Consider the following 18,801-nt stretch of genomic DNA (forward strand, 5'->3'; position numbering starts at 1 on the left):
CTCTCCTTGTGTCGCTGTTCGGAGAGTTTCAAGCGATCTACTTGCATAGGCTCGGGTCCTGATGCAGGAGGAAAAGCCCTAGACCGAGGACTGGGTGGTCTGTGAGGAGACGGCAGCGGGCGCGCGAGTCTTCTCTCACGAGCTCGTTCCTGGAACCGCAGATTGATTCGGGTTGCCAAAGAGATTAGATCCTCAAGAGCCGTGGGAGTGTCGCAGCCTGCCAACTCGTCCTTTATACGCCCCGAAAGCCCCCTCCAAAAAGCTCCTACCAAAGCCTCATTGTTCCAACCCAAATCGGATGACAGAGTCTGAAATTGGATGGCATATTGCCCCACGGTTAGGGACCCCTGGCATAAGCTGAACAGAGACTCAGTGGTGGAGGCGAGATGACCTGGCTCGTCAAATACGCGACGAAAAGTGTCCAAAAAATCTGACAAATGGGCAACCAGGGGGTCATCACGCTCCCAGAGGGAGTTTACCCATGCCAAAGCGTCCCCCTCGAGGTGGGAGATTATGAAGGCCACTTTAGAGCGATCCGTGGGGTATGCCTGAGGCTGCAACTCGAAGTGGAGGCGACACTGGTTCAGGAAACCTCGGCATAGTTTAGCGTCACCGTTATAGCGGGGTGGTTTGGCCAACGGCGGAGGGGGATGAGGGCCAGTACCTGGAGGAGGAGCAGCCACGGCTGCCTGGAGCGCGAGTAAGCGGCCATCAACCGAAGCCATGTAGCTGAGGATGTGACTTTGTGCGTCCTGCTCCTGCGCTAACTCTTGCTGCAAGCCGGCCAGCTGGGCCGCATTACAAGGATCAGAGGTTTGGAGGGCGGAAAGGCGCGCGTCCATCGATTTCATAAAGGACATTATGCGCGTTTGATTCTCTTGTAAAAAAGTAACTCCTTCTGAGTAGCCGTGACTCCAGCGGGGTCCATGGCATGTGTATCTGTTACGGAGTGTGTTTAGGATGGCAAAAATAAAGAGTGGACCCTCTGGGTCACGGCTCCAGAGCCCCTGCGGACGAGCTGGACCAGGTGGAGCCACCCCCTATACAGGGAGTGTTAGGGGCAGGCCCACAAGGGATGGAACCGTGACAGCCGGAGCCAAAGGGACGACTGAGTGAACACCAGGAGAACTAGGGTGGAGAGTCAGTGGAGCAGCGGTACGGGAGACAGCGGTAGGAGCCAGAGGAACGCAGAGACTTGGAGGGTGCGGAGCAGGTAGTGGCTGGAGGCTGCAAGAGAGAGAGAGGGTAAGAGAGTACACGAACAAGGAGGTCACAGGAGCACAAGCACACAGAGAGGACGGCAGGGAAAACCAGAACCGCCAGAGGCGAACCCAGAGAACGACAGCAGAAAAACCTAACTAAGCGGAGCAAAGTGATACAGGGTATGAAGGGCCTGAGAGCGTACTGAGCGCTGGCCAAAAGGACAGCAGCCCGGGAATGATACACAGGCGTCTTACCTGGGGAGACGCCTGCCAGAAATAGACGATGGGCGCCGCCATGTTGGGGGCGGAGCCACCGTGTCACATGGTGCCGTCAGAGCGCCGGCCACAGGAGCGTGTGAGTGACGTCGGGGAGGCCAGCAGCGGGGACGCGCCGGGGAGCGGGTGCGCGCCGGGAGGTGCGTACAGGACCCTGCAGGTGAGTATCGGTGGCGGCCGTGACACTCCTTTCCACAGTCCAACACTCGCACCCCATACAACAGGGTAGTTCTGCACAAATACATTGCGGCTCAGTGCTTGGAGAGTAGCAGAGCACCTCTGGTGGTTCCCTGCATGGAACACTGGATGTGCTGGGAGGTGGGTGGAGTTGAGATCCATATAAAAGGTTGGGAAGGTTTAGAATTACAGATCAGTCTGGAGGTCAGTCTGAGGGGAGTCTGGACAGCCAAACAGGAGAGTCTGAGGACGGGTCTGAGAGGAAGGAGATCCCTAGAAGAGGGAGAGAAGGAGTGCTGCAGCTGCCTCAGTGATCTGAGCCAGCTGGCACTGGAGCGGAACAGAAGGAGAAAGACGTAGAACTGCAACCTAAGCTTCTCTAGGAAAGAGGAGTAGAGAGAACAGAGAGGAGTTGTGGGTCGGAAGAGGAACCCTGCCTAGAGGTTCTCAGCGCAAGGCCAGGGCCCGGTCCCCGAGGTTGTATGGATGCTTATGGTTCTGCAGCAGACACCGGTGGAGTAGGAGGCTGTAAATGCACTACTCCCATCTAAGACTTGGGGCACAACAGCAACTGAATAGAGAGCCAGGACTCCGGAGAAGGGAGTCCCTGAGAGAGGCTACAGGTGTCTGCCATACAAGTAGAGTTGTTAGGAACATCTGACAGGAGGAACTCCAGAGTACTACGGTACTGGAGCTCATCACACCTTAAGGCGCAATAGAGGAGTCGTTCAGGAGAGGTACATGTTGGCGGAGTGTTGGAGAGGAGAATCCTGACTTGCCCGGGAGGTTGATTGAGTCTCTACCCCAGAGGACACGGCACGGAGGCAAGCACCAGTGTGTACCATGGACTGTGAGTAAAGCTTTGGAACTGCAAGCCCAGGTGTCTTCCATTCATTTGTGTGCTAACACAGTCAGCACCGTTACATCTGGGTACCAGAATTCCTCACACCGCCTGCGCCTATTGTCATCTATTGTCATTACACTGCCCTGGGGTTACAACTTCACCTGTGGGGAGCTACACCACCTATGCTGCAACACACCATCAGCCCCAGGGGATCTGCACGCAGCGTTGGCTTAACATCTTGCTTGCCAAACACAGGTGGCGTCACGAACTATCACAAACCACCATTGATTTGGGCGCCCAGGGCCACGGACCGGGTCACCACCGCTGTGACACCTTTCCCCCTGACACCGGCCCGGTACAGAGTACCCCACAGCCCTGGGAGGGCGACCCATAAGCATCAAGCAAAACGGCAGTTATTCCAAGGCAGTTAGTCAGGGCAGGAGTCAGGTAACCCACACTTTGCTTTGCCCTTTAAACCATGTGCTTTATTTCTATCCTCCTGTGTTCCCTTGCCATCCACATTCACCGCCCTATCCCCCCTCCATCACGACTCATACACATTAGCCCCTCTATACTTCCCTTTCCCATGTATCGCTCCCATGCACTCCTCACCTTCCTGAAAAACCTCAGCCCATCTTGCCCAAACACATCGCAGAAAAAAACTACTTACAATTCCAACAACTACTTGCTCTTTATCTTCCTACTCCTACTGATTGCAGGGGACATCTCCCCCAACCCTGGTCCACCATACCCCAACCTCAACCCCTACCCTACCTCATATCGAAACAATAATTATCTTATTAATATTACTTGCACTCCCTCATCTCCATCTTTTAATTGTGCCCTCTGGAATCCATGGTCTGTTTGTAACAAGCTTCCTTTCCTGCACAACTACTTTCTGAATAACTCTCTTAATCTGTTGGCCCTCATTGAAACCTGGATTCAGGATTCTGACACTGTGTCCCCTACTGCCATTTCCTATGGTGGCTTACAATTCTCCCCTTCCCTGAGACCCATAAACAGACATGGAGGTGGAGTCGGCATACTCCTATCCCACAATGCACTTTCCAGGTCATCCCCCCCAGTTTCATCACTCTCATTCCCTTCTTTTGAGGTCCACACCATCAGGCTCTTCCATCCCCTCTCCCTCAAAGTAGGGGTTATATACCGGCCCCCAGGCTCAGCCACCCACTTCCTTGACGACTTTTCAGCCTGGCTGCCGCACTTAATGTCCTCAGAACTGCCACCCCTTATCTTGGGAGACTTCAATATCCCCATTAACAGCCCTACTTCCACATCTGCATCCCAGCGTCTATCACTTCTCTAGGCCTCTCACAGCTCTCAACCTCTGAGACACACAAGGACGGTAACACCCTTGACCTGGTCTTTGTCCGGCTCTGATCAATCTCACACCTAAATAACTCACCGCTTCCACTCTCTGACCATAACATTTTCTCCCTCACAAATCCTCGCCCACCCCAGCTCACTCCTACCTACCACACATTCAGAAATCTACAAGCCATTTACGTTCAGACACTTTCAGACTCCCTACACTCATCATTGTCCCGAATCTCCTCTTTTTCCTGTCCTGATGTGGCTGTTCATCACTATAACGACACTCTTAGAACCACCCTTGAACAAGTAGCGCCCCTCACCTTCAGAACTTCCAAACACAGAGTAAAACAACCCTGGTTCACATCGCAAACTCAACTTCTCCAGCGATGCTCTAGGAGTGCTGAACACCTATGGAGAAAAACCCGCACACCAGAAGACTTCATCCACTTCAAATTTATGTTAAGAACCTATAACGTTGCCTTTCACCTTGCCAAACTGACGTACTTCACCAACCTGATCTCCTCACTAGCCAACCCCAAGAAACTTTTTTACACTTTTCGCTCCCTCCTCCGGCCAAAAGCACAAGCCCCTAACACAGACATTTGTTCTGATGACCTGGCCTCCCACTTTATAGAAAAAATAGATAATATCCATCAGGAAATCTGCTCCCAACCACCAAGTGCTGTGACTCCCATCCCTCCCTGCATTTCCAATGGCTCACTTTCTACATTTGATCCCATCACAGAAGAAGTCTCCAGACTCCTCTCTTCTTCTCGTCCGACTCTATGCACTACTGACCCCATTCCCTCACATCTCCTCCAGTCTCTCTCTCCAGTCGTCACAACTCACCTATCTACAATCTTTAACCTCTCCATCTACTCAGGCATTTTTCCATCCTCCTTCAAACACGCCATCGTTACTCCATTACTAAAGAAACCCGCTCTCGACCCATCCTGCACAAACTACAGACCAGTCTCCAATCTCCCCTTCATCTCAACTTTTGGAGTGCCTAGTCTACTCCCAGCTTACCCATTACCTCTCCACTCACTCCCTCCTAAACCCTTCACAGTCCGGCTTCCGCCCCCTACATTCAACTGAAACTGCACTCATCGAAGTTACCAATGACCTTCTGACAGCAAAACGTAACGAACACTCTCTGCTCATTCTTCTCTACATTTCTGCAGCTTTCGACACTGTTGACCACCGTCTCCTACTCTCTAGGCTCCAGTCACTGGGCATTAAGGACACTGCTCTCTCCTGGTTCTCTTCCTATCTTTCTGACTGCTCCTTCAGTGTTTTGTTCTCTGGCTCCACGTCATCTTCCCTTCCTCTCGCTGTATCTCAGGGCTCAGTCCTTGGCCCCCTTCTTTTCTCTCTCTACACGGCCCCAATTGGACAGACCATCAGCAGATTTGGCTTTCAGTACCATCTTTATGCTGATGATACACAACTATATACGTCATCCCACGACCTTACCCCCACTGTACTACAGAACGCCAGAGACTGTCTGTCCGCAGTCTCCAACATCATGTCCATTCTCTATCTGAAACTTAACCTCTCAAAAACTGAACTTCTTCTGCTCCTACTAACCTCCCTAATTCTGACATTTCCCTCTCTGTGGGCGGCACCATAATAACACCCCGGCAGCAGACACGCTGTCTGGGTGTTATGTTTGATACCAATCTCTCCTTCACATCACATATACAATCTCTTGCCCGCTCTTGCCGCTTACACCTAAAGAACATCTCTAGAATCCACCCTTTTCTCACCATGGAAACAACAAAATCCCTCACTGTAGCATTTATCCACTCCCGCCTGGACTACTGCAACGCTCTATTAATTGGCCTCCCTGTTACTCGACTATCCCCTCTCCAGTCCACCCTTAATGCAGCAGCCAGGGTCATCCATCTGACTAGTCGGTACTCAGACGCGTCCGCTCTTCGCCAGTCCTTACATTGAATTGGATCCTATAATGAATGGGCAGCCAAAGTACTTGTTCTCATCCACAAAGCTCTCCACAGTGCAGCACCCCCCCTACATTTCCTCCCTCATTTCTGTCTATCGGCCTAACCGACTGCTGCGCGCTGCAAACTACTTTCGACTAACATCTGCACTAATCCGCACCTCCCACTCCCGACTCCAAGACTTCTCCTGCGCTGTGTCAATCCTTTGGAATGCTCTACCCCAAGAAATGAGGACTATCCACAATTTGCATAGTTTCAGGCGTTCCCTCAAAACACATTTGCTCAGAGCGGCCTATCACGTTCACTAATCAGAGTCATTCTATGTGTAAGTGTGTGTGTGTAGCCCATTCACTATCACCATCCATCCCTCAAGACGGCTGGACCACCATTGTAAATACACAATTGTAAATACACACCTGTACTCTGTATCTCCCCCACCTCATTGCAGATTGTAAGCTCTCACAAGCAGGGTCATCTTATTTTGCTTTAATTATTGTATTGTTAACGTTGTTACTTATGACTTGTGTTTTGAAACTGTTAAACTGTAGAGCGCTGCGGAATATGTTGGTGCTATATAAATAATAATAATCATCTTTATTACGTACCTGTGCGGCATGACGCATTGTCCTGCTGGAAAAAACAGTTCTCAGGGTTGGGGGACATTGACTGAACAGAAGGAATCAACTGTTTTTCCAGGATAACCTTGTATGCGGCTTGATTCTTACGTCCTTCGCAAACACTAACCTGCCCAATTCCAGCCTTGCTGAAGCATCCCCTGATCATCACCGATCCTCCACCAAATTTCACAGTGGGTGCAAGACACTGGCTTGTACACCTCTCCAGGTCTCCGTCTAACCATTAGATGATCAGGTGTTGGGCAAAGCTGAAAATTAGACTCATCAGAGAAGATTACCTTACTCCAGTCCTCTATGGTCCAATCATTAAGGTCTTTGCCAAAATTCAGCCTGGCTCTCCTTTGCTTCTCATTGATGAAAGGCTTTTTTTCTAGCTTTACATGACTTGAGCCCTGCCTCTAGGAGCCTGTTACAAACTGTTCTTGCCGTGCACTTCACCCCAGCTGCCATTTGCCATTCCTTTTGTAGGTCACTTGATGTCATCCTGCAGTTGCTGATTGACATTCGAATAAATCCTGGTCAGTGGACGGTAATTTTTGCCCTCTGCCGGTCTGTAGCTTTGTTGTCTCCAATGTCTGCTGCTTGACCTTGTTGTGATGGACTGCAGTCTTAGACATTTTAACGATGGAGGTAACATGACGCTCGCTGTATCCCTCTGCTAGTAAAGCCAGAATTGAGCCCTTCTTTTCCTCACTCAAGACTTTTCTTTTCAACTCTTTTGGCATGATTAAAAGTTATTTTTTCATTCCTATTACTTTTGGGATATTACTAGCACTTGTTTGGCCATCCAGCTTTTCCTATTGCAAGAGGATTGTGAACACCACAGCAGGGTTTTTTATATTTTCCTTTGTTAAATAAGATTTGGCTCAGGTGATCACCTAAATCAGAAGTACATTAAGTAGAATGAGGTGTACTCTGGCTGGAATTCAACTGATTCTGGAATGGAACGGCTGTCAGATATGTAGAGAAGCTGATATTTATAAAGCTGTGCAGTGGTCTCTTAATTTTTGCCAGAGCTGTATGAGGTCGCTCATCTCTAGTTAGCAAACTTGCACTGAAAAGGCGTCAGAGCTGCATGATTCTAGCCAGGTATATTTTTCTCTGAAATGTTCTACCATTTCCGTGAAAATATACATTAAACAGGTGGTCCGAAACACAAATCGTTTGAAAATCCCAGTGATGTCAGTTGTGAGGGTGTCGCTGATGTGTGCAATGATTGATAGTGCGCATTGTTGCCGACTCGTTACTTCCGATCAGAGCCAGCAAGACAGTGCACTGACATTGTGCACATCGCACAGTGACAAGAGTCTACTGAGCATCGATTGGCAGTAACAACCGAAGCATGCTCAGTAGAGCAGGGACTAGCCCAGACCCTAAAATGAAGGTCACTGATGAGACTTCGCTTCAGGGAGGGGGCAGAGGCGGCTGCAGTGACGTAGCCTCTGCCCCTTGATGCTTTGTTCGAGTACCCAGCATACACTGGGATTCTAAAACAAATCATCAAAAGGAAAGTGGTAAAAAAAAATATATATATATATATATATATATATATATATATATATAGCAGTTAGACAGTGTAGAATAGGGAATTTTTAATTAAAGTATAATAGAAAATAGATTAGATTACGGCATTCTATAGATAGTAATTTAGAAAGAAAATTCATTTGTATTTCGGACAACCCCTTTAAGGCTGTGAACAAGAACCATAGCTGAAGACTAGACTAGTCCCGCTCTGTCCCTACCTGACTCTTCCCAGTGCCTCTATCACCTGCAGAGGCCAAATCATTAGCCCCTTCATGATATTCAACATAATTTTACATCATGGTCGGGAAGGGGGTCCTGCAAAATGATGCTGATTTACATCATGGCGATCATGCGGGCACAGGAGCATTCCTGATGGCGATTGCCTGCACAGTTTGGCTTCAGTGTAAGCTGAGTCTCAGCTGCCATAGTCAGGAGTGGTGCCAGCACCTCCCTGGGCCATTTAACCCCCTAAATTCCACCATCAATTGTGATTGCAGTATTAAGAAAACAGGTAGGGAGCTGCCTCTCCTTTCAGATCGGCGTCCCCGCAAAGTCATGCTATGGCAACTTGAGGTCGTGATGATGACATCCGGGTTACCCAGCTATGGCAAGCCTGATAGACCTTGTTCAGTACATGAGACTTCTGTCAGTGCAGCACTGACAGTTATTAAGCATTGCAATACTGGTGCATTGTAATGCATTATACCAGCGTTCACAGTGATAAAAACTTAAGTCGTATAGAGGAACTAAGTAAAAAAAAAAAAAAAGAAAAGTAAAACAGAAAAAATAAATAAACCCGCCAAAAAAAAAACCCAAAGTATTAAATTAATGTAAACATTTTTTTGACATAAATACCTAAACAAAAAGTATATACCGGTACATATTTGGTATTGCCGCGTCCGGAATGAAGCAACCTATAAAACTGTCACACTTTTTTTTATCCTTTCAGTGAACTTCATAAAAATTAAAGCGACTCAGTGATGGGTGCCTACATTAACGAATGAGGCATTGGGTGTCCCAGGGCTTGCATGACGTCATAATGCCACATAAGCCCAGCAGCCGATAATAGACCTCTTAACTCTCACCTTCTTTGCATGAATCTGACATCTGGGAGAAGAGAGTAGGAGGCGCACATCTGATACATAAGCGGTGTGTGTGTGTGCGCACCACCTGTGTCTGATATGTGAGTGGTGTGTGCCTGAACTGTGAGCGGTGCGTATGCTACATGTGTCTGATATGTGAGTGGTGTGTGCCTGAACTGTGAGCAGTGCGTATGCTTCGTGTCTGATATGTGAGCGGTCTGTTCCTGAACTGTGAGCAGTGCGTATGCTACATGTGTCTGATATGTGAGTGGTGTGTGCCTGAACTGTGAGCAGTGCGTATGCTATGTCTGATATGTGAGTGGTGTGTGCCTGAACTGTGAGCAGTGCGTATGCTACGTGTCTGATATGTGAGTGGTCTGTTCCTGAACTGTGAGCAGTGCGTATGCTACGTATGTCTGATATGTGAGCGGTCTGTGCCTGAACTGTGAGCGGTGCGTATGCTACGTGTCTGATATGTGAGTGGTGTGTGCCTGAACTGTGAGCGGTGCGTATGCTACGTGTCTGATATGTGAGTGGTGTGTGCCTGAACTGTGAGCAGTGCGTATGCTACGTATGTCTGATATGTGAGTGGTGTGTGCCTGAACTGTGAGCAGTGCGTATCTACGTGTGTCTGATATGTGAGCGGTGTGTGCCTGAACTGTGAGCAGTGCGTATGCTACGTGTCTGATATGTGAGTGGTGTGTGCCTGAACTGTGAGCAGTGCGTATGCTACGTGTCTGATATGTGAGTGGTGTGTGCCTGAACTGTGAGAGGTGTGTATGCTACATGTGTCTGATATGTGAGCGTTGTGTGCCTGAACTGTGAGTGGTGCGTATGCTACATGTGTCTGCTATGTGGGCGGTGTGTGCATGAACTGTAAGCTGTGCGTATGCTATGTGTCTGATATGTGAGCGGTCTGTGCCTGAACTGTGAGCGGTGCGTATGCTACATGTGTCTGATATGTGAGTGGTGCATGTCCTGCATGTGTCTGATATGTGAGCGGTGTGTGCCTGAACTGTGAGCGGTGCGTATGCTACGTGTCTGATATGTGAGCGGTGCGTATGCTACGTGTGTCTGATATATGAGCGGTGTGTGCCTGAACTGCGAGAGGTGCGTATGCGACATGTGTCTGATATGTGAGCGGTGTGTGCCTGAACTGTGAGCGGTGCGTATGCTACATGTGTCTGATATGTGAGCGGTGTGTGCCTGAACTGTGAGCGGTGCGTATGCTACATGTGTCTGATATGTGAGCGGTGTGTGCCTGAACTGTGAGCGGTGCGTATGCTACATGTGTCCGATATGTGAGCGGTGTGTGCCTGAACTGTGAGCGATGCGTATGCTACATGTGTCTGATATGTGAGCGGTGTGTGCCTGAACTGTGAGCGGTGCGTATGCTACATGTGTCTGATATGTGAGCGGTGTGTGTCCTGCATGTGTCTGATATGTGAGCGGTGTGTGCATGAACTGTGAGCGGTGCGTATGCTACATGTGTCTGATATGTGAGCGGTGTGTGCCTGAACTGTGAGCGGTGCGTATGCTACATGTGTCTGATATGTGAGTGGTGTGTGCCTGAACTGTGAGCGGTGCGTATGCTACGTATGTCTGATATGTGAGTGGTGTGTGCCTGAACTGTGAGCAGTGCGTATCTACGTGTGTCTGATATGTGAGCGGTGTGTGCCTGAACTGTGAGCAGTGAGTATGCTACGTGTCTGATATGTGAGTGGTGTGTGCCTGAACTGTGAGCAGTGCGTATGCTACGTGTCTGATATGTGAGTGGTGTGTGCCTGAACTGTGAGCAGTGCGTATGCTACGTGTCTGATATGTGAGTGGTGTGTGCCTGAACTGTGAGAGGTGTGTATGCTACATGTGTCTGATATGTGAGCGTTGTGTGCCTGAACTGTGAGTGGTGCGTATGCTACATGTGTCTGCTATGTGGGCGGTGTGTGCATGAACTGTAAGCTGTGCGTATGCTATGTGTCTGATATGTGAGCGGTCTGTGCCTGAACTGTGAGCGGTGCGTATGCTACATGTGTCTGATATGTGAGTGGTGCATGTCCTGCATGTGTCTGATATGTGAGCGGTGTGTGCCTGAACTGTGAGCGGTGCGTATGCTACGTGTCTGATATGTGAGCGGTGCGTATGCTACGTGTGTCTGATATATGAGCGGTGTGTGCCTGAACTGCGAGAGGTGCGTATGCGACATGTGTCTGATATGTGAGCGGTGTGTGCCTGAACTGTGAGCGGTGCGTATGCTACATGTGTCTGATATGTGAGCGGTGTGTGCCTGAACTGTGAGCGGTGCGTATGCTACATGTGTCTGATATGTGAGCGGTGTGTGCCTGAACTGTGAGCGGTGCGTATGCTACATGTGTCTGATATGTGAGCGGTGTGTGCCTGAACTGTGAGCGATGCGTATGCTACATGTGTCTGATATGTGAGCGGTGTGTGCCTGAACTGTGAGCGGTGCGTATGCTACATGTGTCTGATATGTGAGCGGTGTGTGTCCTGCATGTGTCTGATATGTGAGCGGTGTGTGCATGAACTGTGAGCGGTGCGTATGCTACATGTGTCTGATATGTGAGCGGTGTGTGCCTGAACTGTGAGCGGTGCGTATGCTACATGTGTCTGATATGTGAGCGGTGTGTGCATGAACTGTGAGCGGTGCGTATGCTACATGTGTCTGATATGTGAGCGGTGTGTGCATGAACTGTGAGCGGTGCGTATGCTACATGTGTCTGATATGTGAGTGGTGTGTGCCTGAACTGTGAGCGGTGCGTATGCTACATGTGTCTGATATGTGAGCGGTCTGTGCCTGAACTGTGAGCGGTGCGTATGCTACATGTGTCTGATATGTGAGTGGTGCATGTCCTGCATGTGTCTGATATGTGAGCGGTGTGTGCCTGAACTGTGAGCGGTGCGTATGCTACGTGTCTGATATGTGAGCGGTGCGTATGCTACGTGTGTCTGATATATGAGCGGTGTGTGCCTGAACTGCGAGAGGTGCGTATGCGACATGTGTCTGATATGTGAGCGGTGTGTGCCTGAACTGTGAGCGGTGCGTATGCTACATGTGTCTGATATGTGAGCGGTGTGTGCCTGAACTGTGAGCGGTGCGTATGCTACATGTGTCTGATATGTGAGCGGTGTGTGCCTGAACTGTGAGCGGTGCGTATGCTACATGTGTCTGATATGTGAGCGGTGTGTGCCTGAACTGTGAGCGGTGCGTATGCTACATGTGTCTGATATGTGAGCGGTGTGTGTCCTGCATGTGTCTGATATGTGAGCGGTGTGTGCATGAACTGTGAGCGGTGCGTATGCTACATGTGTCTGATATGTGAGCGGTGTGTGCCTGAACTGTGAGCGGTGCGTATGCTACATGTGTCTGATATGTGAGCGGTGTGTGCATGAACTGTGAGCGGTGCGTATGCTACATGTGTCTGATATGTGAGCGGTGTGTGCATGAACTGTGAGCGGTGCGTATGCTACATGTGTCTGATATGTGAGTGGTGTGTGCCTGAACTGTGAGCGGTGCGTATGCTACATGTGTCTGATATGTGAGCGGTGTGTGCCTGAACTGTGAGCGGTGCGTATGCTACATGTGTCTGATATGTGAGCGGTGTGTGCATGAACTGTGAGCGGTGCGTATGCTACATGTGTCTGATATGTGAGCGGTGTGTGCCTGAACTGTGAGCGGTGCGTATGCTACATGTGTCTGATATGTGAGCGGTGTGTGTTCCATATGGCTACATTCCCACAATGAATACTTGGTGAGTTTTTGATGTTGCAGATTTTCTACACCTATTATGTAAATTATTCTACTTGGGTTTTACATTGCGTTTGAGTGCTTTTCTAAAAAAAAAAAATAATTTTTGATGCTGGCGTTTGTCTTATGGTGTGGAGGTTTTTTTTTCTGCTTTGTTTTTGATACCTTCTATTATTTGTTTTGACAAAACTTTATTGATGTAGTTATATAGTCAGTGGAAAAGCACTAAAAAGTAAACGCTTATGAATTTTTACCTGCAGATTTTCTGCATCTCCTGCAATTCTATGGGGAAAATCAGAACATGAAACTCAGCATACCACCAAGACGATTTGGCATGTCGAGGGTTTGAAACACGCACCGCAGATCAGTTTATGCAGCATAAAAAAAAAAAGAAAAAGCTGTAGAGACAAGATTTTTATAAATCCCATCCAATTTGCTGGAATGGTAAGATGCTGCATTTTCTGCCGTAGTGAAAATACACAGCATCAAAAACTCATTATGTGAACACAGCCTAAAACCTTTTCACTTATTCACAGCGATCAGCCCCCGTCCACTACACCCTTTGTTTTTTTTGTTTTTTTTTGCAGAGAGTTACTGAAATTGCAGAAAATCATGTCAACCTCCCCGAGTAAGACTGGACGGAAACAACTTTCTGCCACGTGGCTTTTTTTTTTTTTTTTTTTTTTTATTTCCAAGCCATGATTTTGCTGTAAAATTTTTCAAAATCCCTGATAAGTCGCGTGCAGCTTGTGCTGAAGTGTATGCAGAGCGAGTCTCGTTACAAAGTGTAGTTTTCTGATAGTGTATCTGTAGGAGCCAGAATGTGCGGCATGGCCTTGTTCACACGGTCAGTATTTCATGTACTTATAAGTGGTGATGTGTTTCTATTATCCTTTTTCTCTGATTGTTCCTCCCCTAGTTTTGGCTTACAAATACTGATGTAAAATACTGAATGAGAGAACATGACCTAAGGCCTAGACGAGAAGTCAGTGGGAAACTCCTGATTTTGGCTTACAAATACTGAATGTGTGAACATGGCTTGAGGCCTAGGCTAGGAGTCAGTTGGAAATAGTTGCCCATAGCAACCAATCAGCTCTCAGCTTTCATTTGAAAAAAGGCCTTTGAAAGTTGAGAGCTGGAATCTGATTGGTTGCCAGGTAAACAACACCAGTTTTGATAAATGAGTTATTCTACTTACCGGTTACCGCCGTGTCGCCATTGAGGTAGAGCGTCATTCCCAAAACCATCAAAATCCCCAACGTAAGAATATAAGGTCTGCGTCTCCCCCAGCGAGACCGACAGTGATCACTGGCCGATCCTACCACCGGCTGGAGAAGGAAACCCAAGATGGGGCTGATGAGCCAGACCAGGCTGTACAAGCTTTTAGGGAGTCCAACACTCAGCAAAACAGGGGTGACAAATGCAGCTTCAACAGCGTAGCAAAACTCTCTACCAAACATGGCCATGCCGTGCATAATAAGCCTGCCAGTCGACCTTCTGGGGGGCTCCACCAAATTGAAGACCCCCTCCATCTGCTCAAGGCTGCTGCTGTACTCCATGCCAGTCGAAGGGGGTTGCTTGCTGTCGCTGGCAATGGTGGGGCTAGTAGTAGGGGACTGATACTCCACATCCTTGGAGAGAGTCATGGTTTGTTAGTGAGGGTCAGACGCTTTCTCCTTTGTAAAGGAGCAGCTTTAGGCTTCCAGGCTTAGTGAAGGCGTGACTCCTCACATAGCTGGACGATCACAAGTTTGGGAGAAAGCAAAAAAAAAAAAAGTCATGTGAACGTGAACTTCAGTCGGTTCATTTGTTCCGTATTCGCGAACTCAGGCGAGGTATCATTCGTACTGTGCCTCGTCGCAATGCCACCACGTTATAAAGCCAGGTGTCTGCAATATCGGGAGTGTTAGGCTCAGTGCTGACAGTTTTTCAAGCAGATTTTCCATTGAAATAAATAGGAAGAATTTTCCGCACCAAAATCCTCCAAAAAACCTTTTCAGGCGCTCTTCATATTCATTTGTATGAGAAATCCATTTTCCTGTTTAAAAACTTTTGAAAAACTTCTGGAGGAAAAGCGCCTGCTACTTCATTGGAGAAGGTCCTGATGAAATCCGCTTCAAACTACGCACTGACCAATCAAAAAGCTGCAAAAAAATGTTCAGGGTTCTTCAAAAAGGCTTCAAGAAAAAAAAAAAACTCCTCCAAAAACTCTGCACGCTGAGTTTTTTTTTATTTTGCTGTGTTTTCGAAGCAGAAATCTCCAGTGTTACGTGCACACGGTGTCATTTAGCCGCTGGCGCCGCTGCAGAGTTTACCAAGGCGAATCCCGCTCTGCTTCTGAGCGAGCTGTCAGTTACAGTGCTGGCGCTTGCTTACAGTCGTCGCCGCCGCTCACTGTGTACTGAATGGTAACTGAAAGCTGGAGGCTGCTGGGAAGAATAAAGTTCATTTTCTCCCAGTAGCTGCGCTTTCAGCAAGGCGGTTAGGAAGCTTTGTAACTGTATTAATCTGATTAACTCCATATCTGCAGGTTAATAGCGTTTGAGGACATGAAAGGATCCGTTTAAGAACTGTCATGCTGAGTCAATTTCAACGTAGGAGAACATGCACTATGTGCACTATAAGGCCACGTTCCCACGATGAGCTTTTGGTGCGTTTTTGACTGTGTATTTTTGCTGCATCAAAAACACAGCTTCTTGGACCGCGTTCCCATGATGACTTTTTGGTGAGTTTTTAACGCTGCGTATTTTAAAAAAATTGCAAGTAGCCAATTTTATTTAATGGGTGCAGGAAATGTGCAACATCAAAGTCGCCAAAAGCTCATTGTGGGAACGTGGCCTTCCAGTTTCGGCAGATTACATTGGATTTATAGAAATCTCCTGCCCTCTGCGCTTTTTATTTTCTCTTGAAACGCTGATTTTTCTGTGCAGATTTTTCCCATTGACTTGCATTAGATGTGAAAACATTCACAGGTAAGAAATGCACGTGAGTTTTTAGTTCATTTACGCGGTGGAAACACATTAAAAAAAACGCATGTAATCGGCACCTAAATATATAATGTTTCGCCAAAGCTAAATACGAGGAAGCAACAAAAGCAAAACAGCTTTAGTTAAAGCATGACCCACCAAAAAGAGACAAAAAATGCTCATAGTGGGAACTTAGCCTTAAAGGGGTGTTCCCATCTCCAGGATCCTATCAGAATATGTAGAAGGTGTTATAGTAATAATATTAATAAATCCCTCCAATTAGACATGTAGTATAGTTCTTCTGATTTGCTTTGTCTCTTTCCTCATATGCAGGTATTACAGGACCTTAGGTATCCATGGTTATGAGCACTGAAGTAGTGACAGCTAGTTGCTATTGGACATAACCAAGGATACCTAAGGTCCATTAATGCCTGCGCATCAGGAAAACTATACTAAATTTATAATTGGAGATATTTGTTAATATTATTATTATAATACCTACTACATGTTGGGATAGGATCTTGGAGATGGGAATACCCCTTTTAAGGTGCTGATTTTCTTCATATTTTCTCACCTGTACGATCGAAATTTCCAGCATGACTTTGGATCTCATGACCAGAACTTACTACATCATATACAGTATGGTGCTGGGTGTCGGATTATGAGACCTGTGGTTTGGCAAGAAAATATGGAGGAACGCAGTTATATGAACTGTATTTTTTTTCAAAATTCATTTCCAAAAACTAAAATTTACCTATAGGTATATTCACGAGTTGTGGTCATGTAGCATTTTTGAAAAATCACTAGAGAGGAGAGGAGCTCAGAAAAAGAGAGATAATACTCTTCTGTCAGACTAAGCTCACTGACAGAGTCTCAGTTGACTCATTCAGCAGGAGCAATAGTTAGCGCAATGAAGGTAAACGGCGCAAAATTTTTAATAACACCAAATAGTAAAAATAATTATTTTTTTTAGCTCAAAACACATACATGTAGGGAAAAAAATGTCCCCAAATGTGCACAACCCTATTGGAAAAACACAGCTAAAAGCTATAAAATCCATACACGCACTGTAAAACCTACATTTTTTAATGTGTTTCTCGACTGTATAAATCTAGTTATTAAAATAGAGGCATGCTTAGGGCGAGGTTCACACATTGCATATTTGGTGCAGATTTTACATGCTGATTTCTAAACTGAAATCACAGCGTTTCTGAACTCTGCGCTTAATTTCAGCACTTACTCATGTGTTATGTGCTTTTTTTTTTTCTCCAGAAATGTACTAAAATGGTAATGAAACAAGGTCAGGTGTGCTATTTTTTCTGCAGATTTCAGATCCCCATTGAAATTAATGGGTAAAATCTCCATCAAAAATCTAAAATCGGCATGCTATAGGACTAAAAACTCAGCAAAAGCCGTTTAGATTCCGCACCCAAATTGAAAAAGTGGGTGAGATTAAGTTAAAACTTACTTTTTGCTGTAGATTATAAAGTAATTTTAATTTTTGTATCAGACCCTATTGCTGTACCCCAAATTATAATTAAAAACATATATAAAAAATGTAGTAAAATGCCAAAAATTGCACAAAAAGACAACATGTACTTACAAACCATGCTAAAAGAAAGCGGTGACTTCTTAGTTTTGAAAAGTCGGAATTCCTAAATCAGATTTAAAGGGAATCTACCACCAGCAGAGACGTAACTAGGAGTTCAGCTCAGGAGGGAAGGAATGTGACGAAACATTTGAGTGGGCCGTTTAACATGCACTTTCAGCAATCGTGCCAGAAATCCGCCCATCGGTCACCCCATCACGTGATTGCGGCCGGGTGGCCTATAGGTTGGAGACCTCTATGGCTGTCACTGCCAGCTTGCTGTGAGCGCCACCCAGTAATCATCACCTGTATGATTACTTTCAAAAACTGAAAAGTGGGGCGCGCAAACCGAACCCTGAGACTATCACAGAGCAGGTGCATTTATGTGGAGACTTGATTACACTCAGGTGGATTATATTTATTATCATTAGTCATTTAGGGCAACATTGGATCATTCAGAGATCCACAATGAACTTCTGGAGTGAGTTTGCTGCACTGAAAGTAAAGGGGCCGAATAATATTGCACGCCCCACTTCTCAGTTTTTGAATTTCCACAAAAATTTAAAATGACCAATAAATTTCGTTCAACTTCACAATTGTGTCCCACTTGTTATTGATTCTTCACCAAAAATTTACATTTGGTATCTTTATGTTTGAAGCATGATATGTGGAAAAAGGTTTAAAAGTTCCAGGGGGACGAATACTTTCGCAAGGCACTGTACATTTATTTGTAAAGCAGCGTTGAATTGTTACTAGAATCTCTACTCAGAACTGATCACATCGTAAATACTTGGACTGGATTCCAGTCCTTGTTTGGGTAACGAGTACAATCCCATTAGTATTGTACCCGTTACCCAACTTTTTTGGTGTTCTGTAAATAATCTTGGTTCAAGTTCTAACTGTATCTTCATCTTCTGCACCGTTGTGTCCCTGCACCTGTTTACGCGCACATAACCTTAAGTATATTTTTCATTGATCTTTGATTTCAAAACTCTTCTGTAGTGGCGTGATTTGATGTTATATTGAAGGGTTATTCCCATCATGGACTACTCATAGAGAAAGCCAAAACCTTGCTCTGCACTGATGAGGGGGATTTGTCCCCCAAACAGGTGTCTGCGAAGCGATCTCCGATAGGTGGCACTAGCTAGATAGTTATCCTTCTCTGTGAAAGAAAATAACTTTGCACTGACAGCAAGTAATATGAGCTCATCAAGATTTTCCATTCCTTTCAGTGGAAGAATTCGTTAGCCACAACATCTATCAAAACATGAAAAAGACGTGAAATGTTGCGCACACAGCTGAGAATCTGCTTTATGATGATGATATTCTACAGACATGTCCCTTGCCTTGGGAAATCTCTGCTGGATAGGACTTGGACGGTGTTTCGGTTTCTTCCCGTAGTCCTAACATTACATGGCTACGGCACAACCCGCTGCTCAGTCTCA

The 18,801-nt window shown here is 46.6% G+C and overlaps 1 protein-coding gene across 1 annotated transcript in view; it reads right to left on the reverse strand.

Annotated features, from left to right (window-relative positions):
* The window catches only part of SLC45A2 (solute carrier family 45 member 2), a 164,345-nt gene extending 149,508 nt beyond the window's left edge, over window positions 1–14,837 (reverse strand). Inside the window, exon 1 of the mRNA XM_073543902.1 lies at window positions 14,001–14,837. Within this exon, the coding sequence (XP_073400003.1) occupies window positions 14,001–14,448 (448 nt within the window). The 5' untranslated portion in view covers window positions 14,449–14,837. The remainder of the gene's footprint in view (window positions 1–14,000) is intronic.
* Window positions 14,838–18,801: the final 3,964 nt, after the last annotated feature.

This window comes from Dendrobates tinctorius, unplaced genomic scaffold (genome assembly GCF_039654945.1).
Source record: "Dendrobates tinctorius isolate UK_male_01 unplaced genomic scaffold, ASM3965494v1 ptg000135l, whole genome shotgun sequence".
In the NCBI taxonomy this organism is placed as follows: Eukaryota; Metazoa; Chordata; class Amphibia; order Anura; family Dendrobatidae; genus Dendrobates; species Dendrobates tinctorius.